The 13,819-nt window shown below is 39.7% G+C and overlaps 1 protein-coding gene across 1 annotated transcript; it reads right to left on the bottom strand.

Moving 5' to 3' along the window:
* Nucleotides 1–12,540, bottom strand: LOC113527605 (cytochrome b-c1 complex subunit 2, mitochondrial). The gene is made up of 14 exons (XM_026915582.3): nucleotides 12,388–12,540; nucleotides 10,199–10,276; nucleotides 7,592–7,741; nucleotides 7,430–7,494; nucleotides 7,292–7,348; nucleotides 6,128–6,252; nucleotides 4,941–5,038; nucleotides 4,799–4,856; nucleotides 4,545–4,640; nucleotides 3,183–3,382; nucleotides 998–1,078; nucleotides 757–833; nucleotides 510–663; nucleotides 1–358 (listed from the first exon to the last, which is right to left on the bottom strand). Exons 1-14 carry the CDS (start codon nucleotides 12,418–12,420, stop codon nucleotides 275–277), a joined length of 1,356 nt encoding a protein of 451 aa, XP_026771383.3. The 5' UTR covers nucleotides 12,421–12,540; the 3' UTR covers nucleotides 1–274.
* Between the last annotated feature and the right edge of the window lie 1,279 nt (nucleotides 12,541–13,819).

Raw genomic sequence — 13,819 nt, 5'->3', positions numbered from 1 at the left:
CCTCATACATTTGCTGATAAATATCACATGACACACTTCACATTTTTTCCTAATACACTTTATTCATTAGTTTACATGTGCTATACATTTCAAATGGACAAGCATGAAGTCTCGTCTTTTTTTTTTTGTTTGTTTCCTCACAAGATATTTCAACACCAACTGGAGCTCACTTTGTGTGTGACAGTATGTGTTGGAACTGCAGTCTTGTCTGTGGTATTTTTAATAAAGAGTTAGGCAGAGGTGACAAAATAATTAGTGGAGCACTTAAGGACATTCAGATTTCATCCACAAAAGGTGTGTTAACCAGATGTCCGCTAGAAGCCATCGACTTCTTCCCAGACATGAACTTTTTTGCCGCCTAAAGACAAACAAAAACATTCATTAATATCTTTTTTTTTTTTTTTTAAGCAATACAGAAGGTTAAGTAAAATAAAAACAAGCTAAGTAACTGAAATGAAATGACTGGTGCATTACAATAACTTCAAATTCTGTTCTGAGCTGTGGCTTACATTGACAACATCACTTGAAGACACAGCATCGATCTTTTGGGTTATTTCCTCTGGAGTATGGTAAGCACCCTCGGTCAATGCCTGCGTCCCAATAGTTTCCAACAGGCCTTCTGAGGTCTCAATGGACATGAGGTACTCAGCCTTCAACTGAGTCCTAGACACAAAAGACACACATTTCAAGGATGTGAAATCATAATCCACAGGCCATCAAGACAAGTATCTAAGCAGATATTTCTTAGACACTCACTTGGCTCTGCTGAGATCCTCTGCAGCCAGGTTTCCTTGTGCAATAGCACCGACTTGGCCAACAGCAGCCTTGATCACCTGACAAAACAAACACAGAAGTAAAGGTAAGAGACAACTGGGCATGTGTCCAAGACGCTGTTATAACAAGCGAGTAAGCTTTAGTCAGGCTCCATCAGAAGGTATTTTATAATTAGGCAGTCGACATTGGATACTCAGTTAATGGGAATGTAAAACTGACTCACATCTCTAGCTGAATCAGCCTGGGAGATAGTGTACACACCGAACAGCCCAGAGTCAGAGTAACTGGCATTGAACGCAGAGGCCTGTCGAGGAACAATATTGACCATATTGTGATAAAATATCAACACTGATGTCTGTGTCAGTCAATTAAAATTGTGAGGAAAAAGAAAAATTTCATGTATCCTTGAAATTATAGATATATTAATTTATACGTATTCTATGCAAAATGTCTAATTAAATCAACAAAAATGGACTTCAGTAAAAAGAAATTAAAATACACAAACAAAAGACAACAAAAGATAGGACACTGTATAAGTGTAATTGTGAAAAAACATTATGGACAAACATGTATACAAGTATAAACAAGCTGACCACATGGAGACACAGAGACCACAAAAATAGCGCATCTTAACATGAGATTTAAAAATGTCAGCAGTGTGAGAAGTTCTAATGAAAACATGTAAATGATGGCTGAAGGAGCCTTCAGAATGGCGAATGGGGACAGAATGGGGACAGAATGGGGACAGAATGGGGACAGAGATCAGAAATATAAAGCGATCCCAGACAATTCCAATAATCAGAAGAGGAGGATTAAAGTATATAGGGATGTTTCCAGATCCCCTGGCATGAAAAGCTTTTAACTTCATGGTTGCAATAGCTGTGAGATAGGAGCGCCTACTTGTCACAATGTTTTAATGGAGAGGAAGTATGGGTGCATGTTCAGAGGAGAGGTAAGCATGGAAACAACTGCACAGAATTGATTATTGTATTACTACCTAGTTTCCTTCATCCTGAAAAAGGAAACACTTCCTTAAGCTAGTTAACGGCACAATTGGACTGTGCACACTGTAGAAAACATATTTCTAGCCATGAGCCAGCTGGATTGATTTTACCCATGTCAGTGTATCAGCTGCATTCAGTGAAATATCACTTAAAGCCACCCACAACAATTCTGTTATGAGATAGATCAAGAACTAATGCCAGCCTAAGACTGCCTCCGTGAAAACAACTGCACTCAAATACACTGCAACAACCACAGCTGGCATGCAAGGAAAACTCACCATAGCAGAAGCATTGCACAAAAATAACCCTGCAACCCCAATCATATACAAGTGCACTACAAAGAATGTCAAAAGAGCACATCACCTACCACTATCAATACAGTTTGAGACAATGACTACGTTTACATGCACATCAAATCGTGTTTGTCTATACTCTGTTTGCAGCCATATTCCGAATACAAGGTTTATATGCATACAGGCATCGGAATATTCCTGTATACACGGTTGCTGCAAGTATGCTCATCTACACATGCGTTTTTCCTGTCCTGCTGTCATTTCCTGGGAGATTCAAGATGCTGCCGTTGATTATAGAGTATGTTGAGGGATTAGTTTTATTACTACTTTTTCATACTAATTTAATTAGGACCCTAACACTTCTCACCATCAAAAATGCCTGGCAACACCGCATCGAAATGGAAAAAGTCAGGTAAGCATCTGTTAAGCAAAGCATCTGTTAGCACCCGTAATTCCTTGCGGACTGAGTATGCGCATATATCTCCTTTCAGTGGATTGTCTGAATATGGTGTTTACATGCAACAAATTTCTGATTAAAACAGACATTCCAGGGGTGGGAATCAGAATATCATCATCAGATTGCGGGGCTTACATGACAATACTAATTAGAATATTGCCAAATTCCGATTAATATCGGAATATCGATGTGCATGTAAACATAGTCACTGGCACCAGGAATCTGTAAAATTAGAGCTACCTACAGTATATGATCTAAAGCTTAGAAACAAGTAAATAACCAGAAGTAAAAAAAAAAGATCCAGGCATACTCTTGATAGTGTTGTTTGCCTGCATGTCTTGTGCATGTTTCTCACAAGTGGCACTGATTTCCAAAGCCATTAGAGCACCCACTTAACATGCTCAATCAACACCAACCCGTGTAAATCTTTTCTTAAAAATGCATGACACTGAATATAATCATTTGAAAGCTCAATTTATTATCTAACTTTTTCAACAAATAACTGTGGATCACCTGATCCACAAACTCACTCCTTCAAATGCTCCCAGTCTAAACTATTGCTTAAGCTACTAATCTGAAGTGATCACACTGGAAATCCACTCGTACTGACAGAACCCATGAAGGTTGTTCATTCTGGTGTGTGACTTCACTTACGTCAAAGGGCTGAGCTGTAGCCTTGGAGATGGCCTGGCTCAGTTTGCTGGTGGTGTTGGAGCCTCGCTTGACATGCGGTCCAGCTCCCAGAACATGCTGCAGCACACTGAAAGCTACGGCCTCGGCAGAGCTGGCCACTGCACTCTCGCTCACTACAGCCGAGTGCACCAGGCTGCCTCCTGTCTGAGCCCGCAGCTCACCTGCGCAAACACAATGGGGCTTATTACATTAATGAGTCCTTACAAACAAAAACACAAACAAATCACTTTATATTTATAAAGCAATATAAATATTTATTATATTTATTTATATTGCTTCAGTGTATAACAGAGAATAAAGATTAAGATCTCTAGAGCAGGGGGGTCCTCAAATTTTTTGCAGATAAGACCCCTATAATTGTACAATCAATTCAGCATAAATTTATTTCATGAACATAATCCAATTATTCAAATATTAGGCTTACTATTTAAATGTGTACTATAAAGTTCTGGCTACTTACTGGAGACACAGAGCTTTCTATTCCTGAACGTTTCACAGAGAAAACACATTAGGACCAAGTTGACATTATTTCAAGGCCGACATGTTTTCAGTTATTAAGGTTTGGATTAAATCCATTCATCAGTTCAAGTGACCAGTCAAAGATGCTAATAACTCTAAGAACTCAGTAATAAAACTATAAAAGCTTTAATAACAGTAGATTACAGTTTCTACTACTGCAGCAAAATAAAGGAATGAGAGGATATGCTTCACAGACCCCACTTTGGCTACAGGTATAATAAAACTTTTTCCCTTGGCTGTAAATGCAAAAAAGAAAAAAAAAAAAAAGAACAAGAGCTTTAAAATACTAGTGACTAACACAATTTTAAAGCTGAAGCTACTAAATGGTTCAATTTTTAAGAATTTGTTAATTCTTGTGCTTTGTTCACTACTGTACTGTTCATAGGTCATATTGACTTTGGGCAGCTGAGACAAAATAATATTTGAAACGATCGACCTTGAATACGTCTGTGCTTTTGGAAAACAGTAGACATGCAAACCTATTTTCACCCCATGCCTGGGGCATGCTATAAGTGCAAATAAGAAGTGAAGGTAACATAACAGAGTGAATTCATTTTATTCTTGGGTCAAAACGACCTGAACATAACCTGTGTAATATGAGTGTATAGCAAATGTGGCAAAAATATATTTGTCCTTTTATATGTTCAATAGAGAAAATGAGCCAAGGACATAAAATGTCATGTTGAAAGAAACATTTTTACACTTGAAATAAAAATTTCAGATGGGTCCATTTGACCTAAACATGACACAAAGGTTAAAGTATGTATTAGTTCAGAAAGGAAATGCTTGTATTTCAGGCACTACCTCCACGGTACAGGGCTTTTGACCCGACAGTGCCTGCTCCACTACGGATGTTAAGGAACTGCTCTCCTACTTGTTTGAGAACGGCGTGGTCCACACCTATACAACACACATCAGTGTTTTAGATGCATGATCAATGGGAGTTCAATGCTTGGCAAATGATCATCCTGATTAAAAACACTTCACACTTTTAGACTTGCTAAAATGTATTTGAGTAAATAGAATCAGTAAAGAAAATACATAAGATAAGAACATACCGAGTCCAACGAGCGCCATTCTTGCGCTTGTAAAATTGTTTTGAACGAAGGCATGCAGCTGTGGAGGGAAACGGTTACAGTAAATTACAGAGTACAAAAAAAATTACAGTACATCCACAACAGTTATGAGTTTGGGTCTCACCTGGTCTGTGGTGATTTTGCCCACCATGTACTCTGGGCAGTACAGAGAGTTGGAAAGGGCGTTCTTGTAAGCAGCAGCATGCAGACTCTCAAGGAGACCTTGGAGGAACAGAACGACATCAACATTATCCAAAGCAACTTACAGTTAAGATAGAATACTACTGAGCAGTTCAGGGTTAGTAGCCTAGCTCAAGGAACCAACAACTTGACATTGCTGGGATTTGAACTCGCAACATTTCAATTAGTAGCAAAATGCCTTAATTACTGAGCCAGGACTCAACCACTGATCAAGTATACAGCTGATTTCTATGTGCCATAAGATAGAACATCTAATACATACAGGACAATTAAGAGAAACTCTGAATACACAAATCAGGTGTAATTATTTACAATCAGAATTCCAGGCTATCTGTAATTTCATGTATAATTTCAGTTACTGTACTATAATAGATCAGAGGTAAGCGTACATTTCTTATATTTCTTATTTTTTTTTGGGTGTCAGCAATGTCACCTCAGTGTCTAGGAGATCAGGTTTTTGCTTTTTTAAAATGATGGTTTTATGTTTTGCTCTGCTAATTTAATCTTGGTTACACATATTACTGCATCACTGTTCTGATGTACACACTAACTCCACTTTTGTATCATGCAAAAATGGTAAATGATGATATCAGTAGCAGGACGCTTTAAGAAAAAGTATATCCTGTATTCATGTGTGAGATCTGCGTAATCTGTAAGTCAACAAAACACGCATTCATGGCATAAAATTACACTGGTGAAGTGGATTTAAAAAAAATAATAATAATAATAATTAAAAAAAAAAAAAAGGTATGTCAAATCCTTATTCAGGCTTGTTTCAGATCGGACCATCCATATTACTATCATTATTATTATTATTATTATTATTATTAGTCAGTCTTCTCTGAAATATTCCATCATCTGTAGTTTGATTGATTGCCTGTAACTACTGTGTATGGCCTTTGAGTACTAGCACTTACTCCATACCTTGTGTTTAGTTTGTTTCTGGTTAGTTTGAAGAAGCTCAGTCTTGTCCAGTCACTGTCAGCTCCTTTAACAGCTTTGGGCTTGGATTCTTCCTCACTTTCAAAAAAATCTTTTGCCAATTTGACTAAATTTCTGGCTTTACTATGGAGAAAAAAGAAAGTATGAACTATGCTATTGGGAACATACCAATCTGTGGGTTCTGGCTGGCGATGGCGTTGTCCACTTTCACCCTGGGAGTGAGGTCAGACAGCTCCCATGGCCGAAACTCTGGTGCAGTGGTCACATTGATCAGATACTCCATGACTGTGTCACTACAATCAGAAACACACATACACAAGCTATAACATATACACCTCAACACAAAAATTAAACACTTGTATCAAAACACAGCACATTTGGCTCGTTGGTCTAGGGGTATGATTCTCGCTTAGGGTGCGAGGTCCCGGGTTCAAATCCAGGACGAGCCCAGGTTTTAACGCTGAATATTCTACCTCTGAGTGGTTAAAATTAACGGAACCCTGGACTGCTGTCTACTCGGCTCTAGCTTGGGGCTGCTAAGGAAGGCTGCCTACGTTAGTGCTCACAACCCACACTGCAACTTTTGTGTATTTTGCCTTGCTTTTTATCTTGTTTTTCGCACTATTATTGAGCTAACCCACGGACACATAACATACGACCGACAAATTTTAATCAACATTGGAATAGACTTTATTCACCACTCTAATTCCCATTTTCATCCCGACCTAGACTGGCCTCTGGAGATCACTCTGAGACAGGTCAACAATGGACTTACTCTCCTGAGACAGCAGCAGCGGCCGCAACGACGAGGAAAAAGAGCCAGCATGAGGAACCGGGTACGAGCCAGGGCATACTCTAGCTAACAATATGCTGGGCATTGGCGTAATGTCCAGTCCATTGACAACAAACTGGATGACCTTAGAGCCTGGATACAGTTCCAGAGAGACTTCAGGGACCGCAATGCTCTTTGCCTCACACCAACCATTCCAGACCATGCTGTACAGCTGGTTGGGTTCTCCCTTCACCGCATGGACAGGACGAAGGACTCTGGGAAAATCCGGGGTGGTGGAGTGTGTGTTATGATCAACGACAAATGGTGCAGCTCAGGGAGCACCCATCGTCTTATAGAATTATGCATGCCGGACCTGGAAAAGCTGCTATACATATTTTTACAGATAATGTCTGTATTTGTCTACTGGATGATATTCTATTTTATTCATTATATTCTGCTTTTATTATATTCAGCTTTTTTTTTTTTATGTATCACTGTTGCACTGTGGGATGAGGCACTAAGGAAAAACATTTCACTACATCATTACATCATTTGCTTACATGTGATCTCTCAAACAGTCCACGGTGTAGACCATGGTCTCCCGGGTTGTAGACACTCTGTATAAAAATATGCAACACACATTAGAAAGTAGGCAAAACATATTAACAACACACAATCAGAAGAAACAGGACACTCACCCCAGACTTCCTCCAACAGCCTCTATGCCACGGCAGATCCTGAATGCTGAGGCTCCTTTGGTAGTCTAAAATGTGAACAAGTACATGTAAATACACTAAATAAATAGCATACTAAAGTGTGCAAAGCGTATTTATTCATTAACTGCCATAATCACAACCTACCAGGCCACTCGCCAGTCGGAGCACGTGTGTGACACCCAGGCTGTCGTGGGGTTCATAGCGGCTGCCAGCCTTCACAAGAACACCGATACGAGAGGCTGGGGAATAGTTCTCCAGGGAAGCAATCACCAGACCGCTGGGCAATTTGGTCACCTACAGAGAGTGAAAATGAATCTGTTAGCGTGAGCTGGTTCAGAATGACTCCACTGGTATAAACGGCTTAGTACTTAAGTACTTTAATACACATTCAGAAGGAAACACTGGGATTTTTTTAAAGCCTTTTTGACACCATTATATAAAACATTTAGATTTAGTTTTTTCTATCGAACCTTAAACAAAAAGCTAGAAGGTCATTTAAAAATCATTTCATTTTAATGTAAGTAGCATAATGCTAATTCTGAACTGCATGAGAAAAATTGAGAATTCATCCTAAGATGCTGCTGTAAAATGTTTACATGTGAGATAAAGCTCAGGTAGAGCCAGCATATGTCCAGTGATCTGTCTAGAACCAGTGCTGTTAGATTGGATGCAATATTTCCAAAATTACAACTAACAGTCCACTGATGTATTTAAAGCCATGTAGTTTTACTAAAAATGATTGAGTCAGGGAAGTAAAAACTCCTTTATAATATGATATTCCAGAGCTGCTGTGAGTCACCCTGATAAACCTGTAATAGTAATTCATAGTCAATGCTGGTTCTGGAGTGTCGTGTCAGAATTGGTGGAAATTTTTACTCATATTTTACATGCCAGATCCGATGTTAAACATTATCACACTCAAACATTAGGCATGAAAGAAGTCTGACTACATGGTGACTGGAAGGAGAAAAGGAGAGTGAGAGGGCATGAGAGTGTAAATAACTAGGAATGAGAGAGTGAAAGAAAGGAAAATGGATTCAAGACTGATGGAACTTTTTTGGCTGAAGAGGTAAAGCATTTAAAAAAAAAAAAAAAAAAACAGAATAGACAACAAAATACAAAAGAACACAGATTGGGTTTAAAAGAAAAAGCTAGGCTTTGTTGAGAGGTTCTGCTCTTTCATCTGGCACTCAAAATGATGTGCACAATAAAGCTTTTATTATAATAGCACTTAATACTGAAATACTGTGCAATTGTGAATCATGAAAAATTACCCTATACCAAACTGCATGCAACCATAACAAAAATTATGAGAAGTGAAGTGACATGTGGCCAAGTATGGTCACCTATACTCGGAATTTGTGCTCTGCATTTAACCCATCCAAGTGCACACACACAGTAGTGAACACACACACACACAGTAGTGAACACACACCCGGAGCAGTGGGCAGCCTTTTTTTGCTGCGGCGCTCAGGGAGCAGTTGGGGGTTCGGTGCCTTGCTCAAGGGTCTCACCTCAGTCGTGGTATTGAGGGTGGAAGAGAGCGCTGGTCATTCACTCCCCCCACCTACAATCCCTGCTGGACCTGAGACTCACTCACGACCTTCGGGTTGCAAGTCTAACTCTCTAACAATTAGGGATTTAGCGATCTTCAGATATAATTATTTTGCTGAATCCTTAAAATCACTTAGACATTCTTCACATATGGCAGTTACAAGCAGTATAATAAAAAGTTACCTTTCTTGCCCAACTAGCAAATATATAGCTGGGTGACGAATTAAAGGCAAATACAATATAAAGTGTCTTATTAAAGTGCTGGGCCACCAGAGCCACCAGAAAATTTAACTGCACCTTGGCAGAGATTCATCAAGTCTCTGGAAATGTGGTGGAAGAAGGAAAACCAAAAATAGATTCCAGAAATTGCAGTTTTGATGATGATGGTGTAGCACGCTGTCACGTCTACACGTCTACACACGTCAGTCCAGTTGGGTTGAGACCTGGGGCTGTGAAGGCCATACCAAATAATTTACACCATTTTCATTCTCATCATACTATTCAGTGAGCCCTTGTGGTGTCATGTGGGTGAGGACATTGTCATCGTGGAAGAGACCATTCCCATCAGGATAGAAATGTTTCATCACATGAGTCAGAATAACTGTATTGATTTGCAGTGACTCTTCCCTCCAAGGGAGCAAGATGTCTCCACAGCATTACAGAGTCACGAGACTGCCTCACTGTAGGAGTCAAGCATTCAGGCCTGTACTGTTCTCTTGGGGTAAGCCACACATGTATTCGCCCACTTGTTGAGAATATGGTGAAGGATGACTGATCTGAACACATCACTTTTTGCACAAATGTGTAGGCCAGTGCTGATGGCTTTGGCACTATTCAACTCTCAGACGTGCATTCAACTTTGTAAAGAGGGGTTTATGCACCGTATGAAGTCTGATCACGTCCTACGTGGACAGTGTCATCTGAAGAACAGTCATGTTTGTTTTCACACATCGCACTAACTCACAAGCATCATGGTCACTGAATATGCAACTTCCTGCTCCTGCTATTCTGGATGCACCCACACCTGATATGTTTCTCCACTCATTTAATGAGGTTTTTCCTTTAATGTGTCATCAGTCTAAGCAAGTACACCCTCGTTAGTGTGAAGGAGACGCCGCAGACGCTTGACAAGGGCACATGGCTTCAGGTGGCCATATGAGCTTTCTCTATACAGACAGAGTGTGAACATTTACTGACCTGCACCTCCTGTGGCACGAACTTGAGCGCCTCAGAAACCTCAACCTTACAGGCAGCCTGCGCTGCATACAGCCTCCTCTGCAAATCAGAAAGAAAGAAGTGACATTATACAGCTGATATCTAGCAATGTCTGCCTGGTAAAATGACAACATGTATATTGTATAAACATAGTATATTGTGTCAAAACGCAAGTACAAGACAATAAAATAAAATGAGGGGAAAAAAAGTTAGATTCGTAACATTACAAAAAAATTCTAACATAACAACAGACACTGCAATTGTTCATTCTCCCCTAGAAGGACTCAGATCCTGATGTACAGATCACCATGATGGCATCAGCACAATTACAGAGCTAGCTGAGTGACTGGAGGCAAAACAGTCTTTATTATCAACAACACATAAAAACCTCATTACCAAAAAGTACAAGGATAAAGCAACAAGGTTCTGAAATAATAAGAAATAAATAAGTGAGATAAAAATAAACCTAGAGGGCATAGAGAGGGGGAAAAAAGATTATAAGATCCTTATAAGATGGCAGGATTGGCATGAGAGCAATCCACATCCACAACCAAACACCTTATCTTCAGAACTATAGCTCTAAGAAGATCCTGTATCCAGACTCACAGTGTGGAATGGGAACTAGAAACATGATGCCAATGGCTCTAAACTTTAAAGCACAACCTCTTTAACTCAGGAAGAGAGTCTAGGGATGGAACAATTCTGCCAATTTGTTATGTTAAAATATCCAATTAATTAAAGTCCCCATGAAATGGCTTGATTAGATTCTGTACGTTGATGCATTTTCTTTTGAAACAGGAAATCTGAGTGATGGTGTGCTGAAGTGCTTGACTGATTTACACAGCGAATATTATTCAAGATACACCACATCCCTGCTGAATCTAAACAAACTCGATAGTAGCTTAGGGAAGTAGCTAAATATGAAGACACATGACTGTCGACTTTAACAATGATGATATCCTAGATGAGGGGATGCCATGTGTTCTTGGAGTTACATCACACTTGTTTGAGCCGAGGCTGACCTTCATCAGGACAGGTCTGAGTGGTAGGCTTAGAATTAATTTAAAATATTATGCTAACTGATTTACATTATTCACTCCCACTGATGGAGAGGGCCCAAACAGCATATTAAGACAGAACTGGCTTCTTGATGAGTCTGAGGTAGCAAGCCATTCTGACATTGAACAGCCCCAAGTTGGTAATACCTGGGAAATAAATTCCAAACATTTTTTCTCAACCAAAGGACGTTGTGAAAGGGAATGTGTAGGAAGACACACAGCCAAAAAACAACAACAAAACAAAACACTAATGAATCTTGTTTACTGCTAACGAGCTGCTCCTCTAGAGCAGGCCCCGCCCCCATGGGCGGGACATACACCTTCTAGAGTGCATTTAATTGGACGATCACAAGACTAGTACAGGTTGAATAATCACAAACGTGATGAATATTTCCAAAACAATTTTTTTTCCAGATGTATTATTTTATTGGTGTCCACAACACTAAAGGACAAGTACAAAAAGTCTTGAAGCACCAATTTTGTTTTCAGGGGCACTTTAATCATATGAGAATCCAGTAATGACTTGATAAGAGAGCACTTGGTGACATGCTGTACTTTTTCCTAGGTTTCAGCTATTCATTTTTCTAAAAACAAAATGGCACCAAATTACACCTTAGACAAAACTTACAAATCTAATACGCAAAAAAGGTCCTTACAGGTGGGAAAAGAGTCTGAAGCTGCTACCATAGCTGATTAGCTGCAGTTAGCAGTCAAGGTAAAGGACATAACAGACTTTATTACTGACAAAACTGTTGTGAGAGCGATGAACTGTCCAGAAATACAGCTGAGAGACTACCTGCATTAGATAATGTGTCCCAAGTGTTAAACTAACTGTATGGGTCACGTTAGCAAGGCCAAGATAACCTGTCATGTGCTAACATCAACGGCTAGGTCTAAAGGCGCATACTAACACACTAAACAGTATGGGAGAACATTACAGCGCCTTTGATAGCGCACTATTCTATCATACTAGTTAGTACAGTTGAAGCTAGTATGCGGTGTACAAGGACCCTGTGACAGGAGCGGAAGTCCCTGTTAGTCACATCACTACAACCTGCACGTTTTTACAACGCATTCACAAGCTGTAATAATAATAATAAAAATAATTCTCACCGACAGCTGGCTTATTCCCCGGATCCCCTTCATTCTCCCTCTCTCTCTCCTTCAAGCGGCTGGAGAAGACAATATGGCTGACCTGGACGTCCTACCCACAAGCACCCGCGTTTCACTCTTCTTCTACGGAAAGAGACGCTTGAGTTCAACACTGACACCTGCTGGACTGGAGCAGAGCCACGAACACACTATTATTTTATACCATAGGTACTGCACATACACAATACATGGCCAAAAGTATGTGGATAGTATACCTGATCATCACACCTGTATGTGGTTCTTCCCCAAACTGTTGGCACAAAGGTTAAAGACAATTGTATAGGATGTCTTTGTATGCTGTAGCATTACAATTTCCCTTCACTGGATCTAAACATGTTCCTGCATGACAGTGCACCTGTGTACAAAGTGAGATCCATGGCCACGACTGGATCTCCCATTGGTGCAGAGCTAGTGATAAAATCTCCGATCAGTGCAGGTCTGTCATACACCCAGTTTGGGAAGACAGGAATAGGCTGTGTGGGGTTCTTCTTGTTGTGTCTGTCTCTTAGCAGCTTGCGGGTGACCTCAGCAGACTGAACATAGACGAGCAAACATGAATATTCAATTATCATATCACTTCAACTGCACAACTTTATAATCACAGTTATAAACAGCTAATGAATGTTTGCTGTTTAAAAGCACAAAACAGAATTGAATTATCATGTCATAGCATGGCCGTGGCAAATAATCATTTCTGATTGGCTGGCAGGTGTCTGTTATATCCTCATATTAGAGTACCACTTATGTACACTATATGGCCATGACACCTGATCATCACATGTATATTTGTGGGCCTTCTCGAAACTATTGCCACAAAGTTGGACAAAGCAAGGTTTATAAAGTCATGGTTTGCCAAAGTTGGTGTGGAAAAACTTGAGTGTCCTGCACAGAGCCCTGACCTCAACCCCACTGAACACCTCTGGGATGAACTGGAAGGCCGACTGAACCCCAGGCCTTGTCTAACATTAGTGCTTGACCTCACTTATGCTCTTGTGGTTGAATGAGCACAGATCCCCACTGCCACGCTCCAAAATCTAGTGGAAAGACTTCGCAGAAGAGTGGAGATTATTATAACAGCAAAAGAAGGATTAAATCTGGAATGAAATGTTCAACAAGCACATCTGGATGTGATGGTCAGGTGTCTGCAAACTTTTAAAGGGAGTCTGTATTGACAAAATTACACTTTTTTTGTATTTTGTGCATCGATTGCTCAGTGTAAGTGTCCCAATTTGATTTAAAACTAGGATGGCATTCTGTTTGTTAATTTATTTTTCTTTTTATTATTTGAATATTTTGTCAAAGACATTATATTTGACATGACTATTGAAAATTGTTGTACTCTCTTGTTGTACTATTTTTGTACAAGTAAATAAACAAGTAAACAAACAAACAA

This window comes from Pangasianodon hypophthalmus, chromosome 12 (genome assembly GCF_027358585.1).
Source record: "Pangasianodon hypophthalmus isolate fPanHyp1 chromosome 12, fPanHyp1.pri, whole genome shotgun sequence".
Taxonomy (NCBI): Eukaryota; Metazoa; Chordata; class Actinopteri; order Siluriformes; family Pangasiidae; genus Pangasianodon; species Pangasianodon hypophthalmus.
This window is presented reverse-complemented; position numbering and strand designations above follow the sequence as displayed.

Bases quoted from the DNA above. Each gene is read 5' to 3' on its own strand.
- LOC113527605 (XM_026915582.3), bottom strand. From the start codon at position 12,420: ATGAAGGGGATCCGGGGAATAAGCCAGCTGTCG. The intron at 3,383-4,544 runs GTAGTGCCTGAA...GTGTTTGCGCAG, and splicing joins AAAAGCCCTGTACCGTGGAG to GTGAGCTGCGGGCTCAGACA. The intron at 359-509 runs GTAAGCCACAGC...GTTTGTCTTTAG, and splicing joins CTTCAAGTGATGTTGTCAAT to GCGGCAAAAAAGTTCATGTC.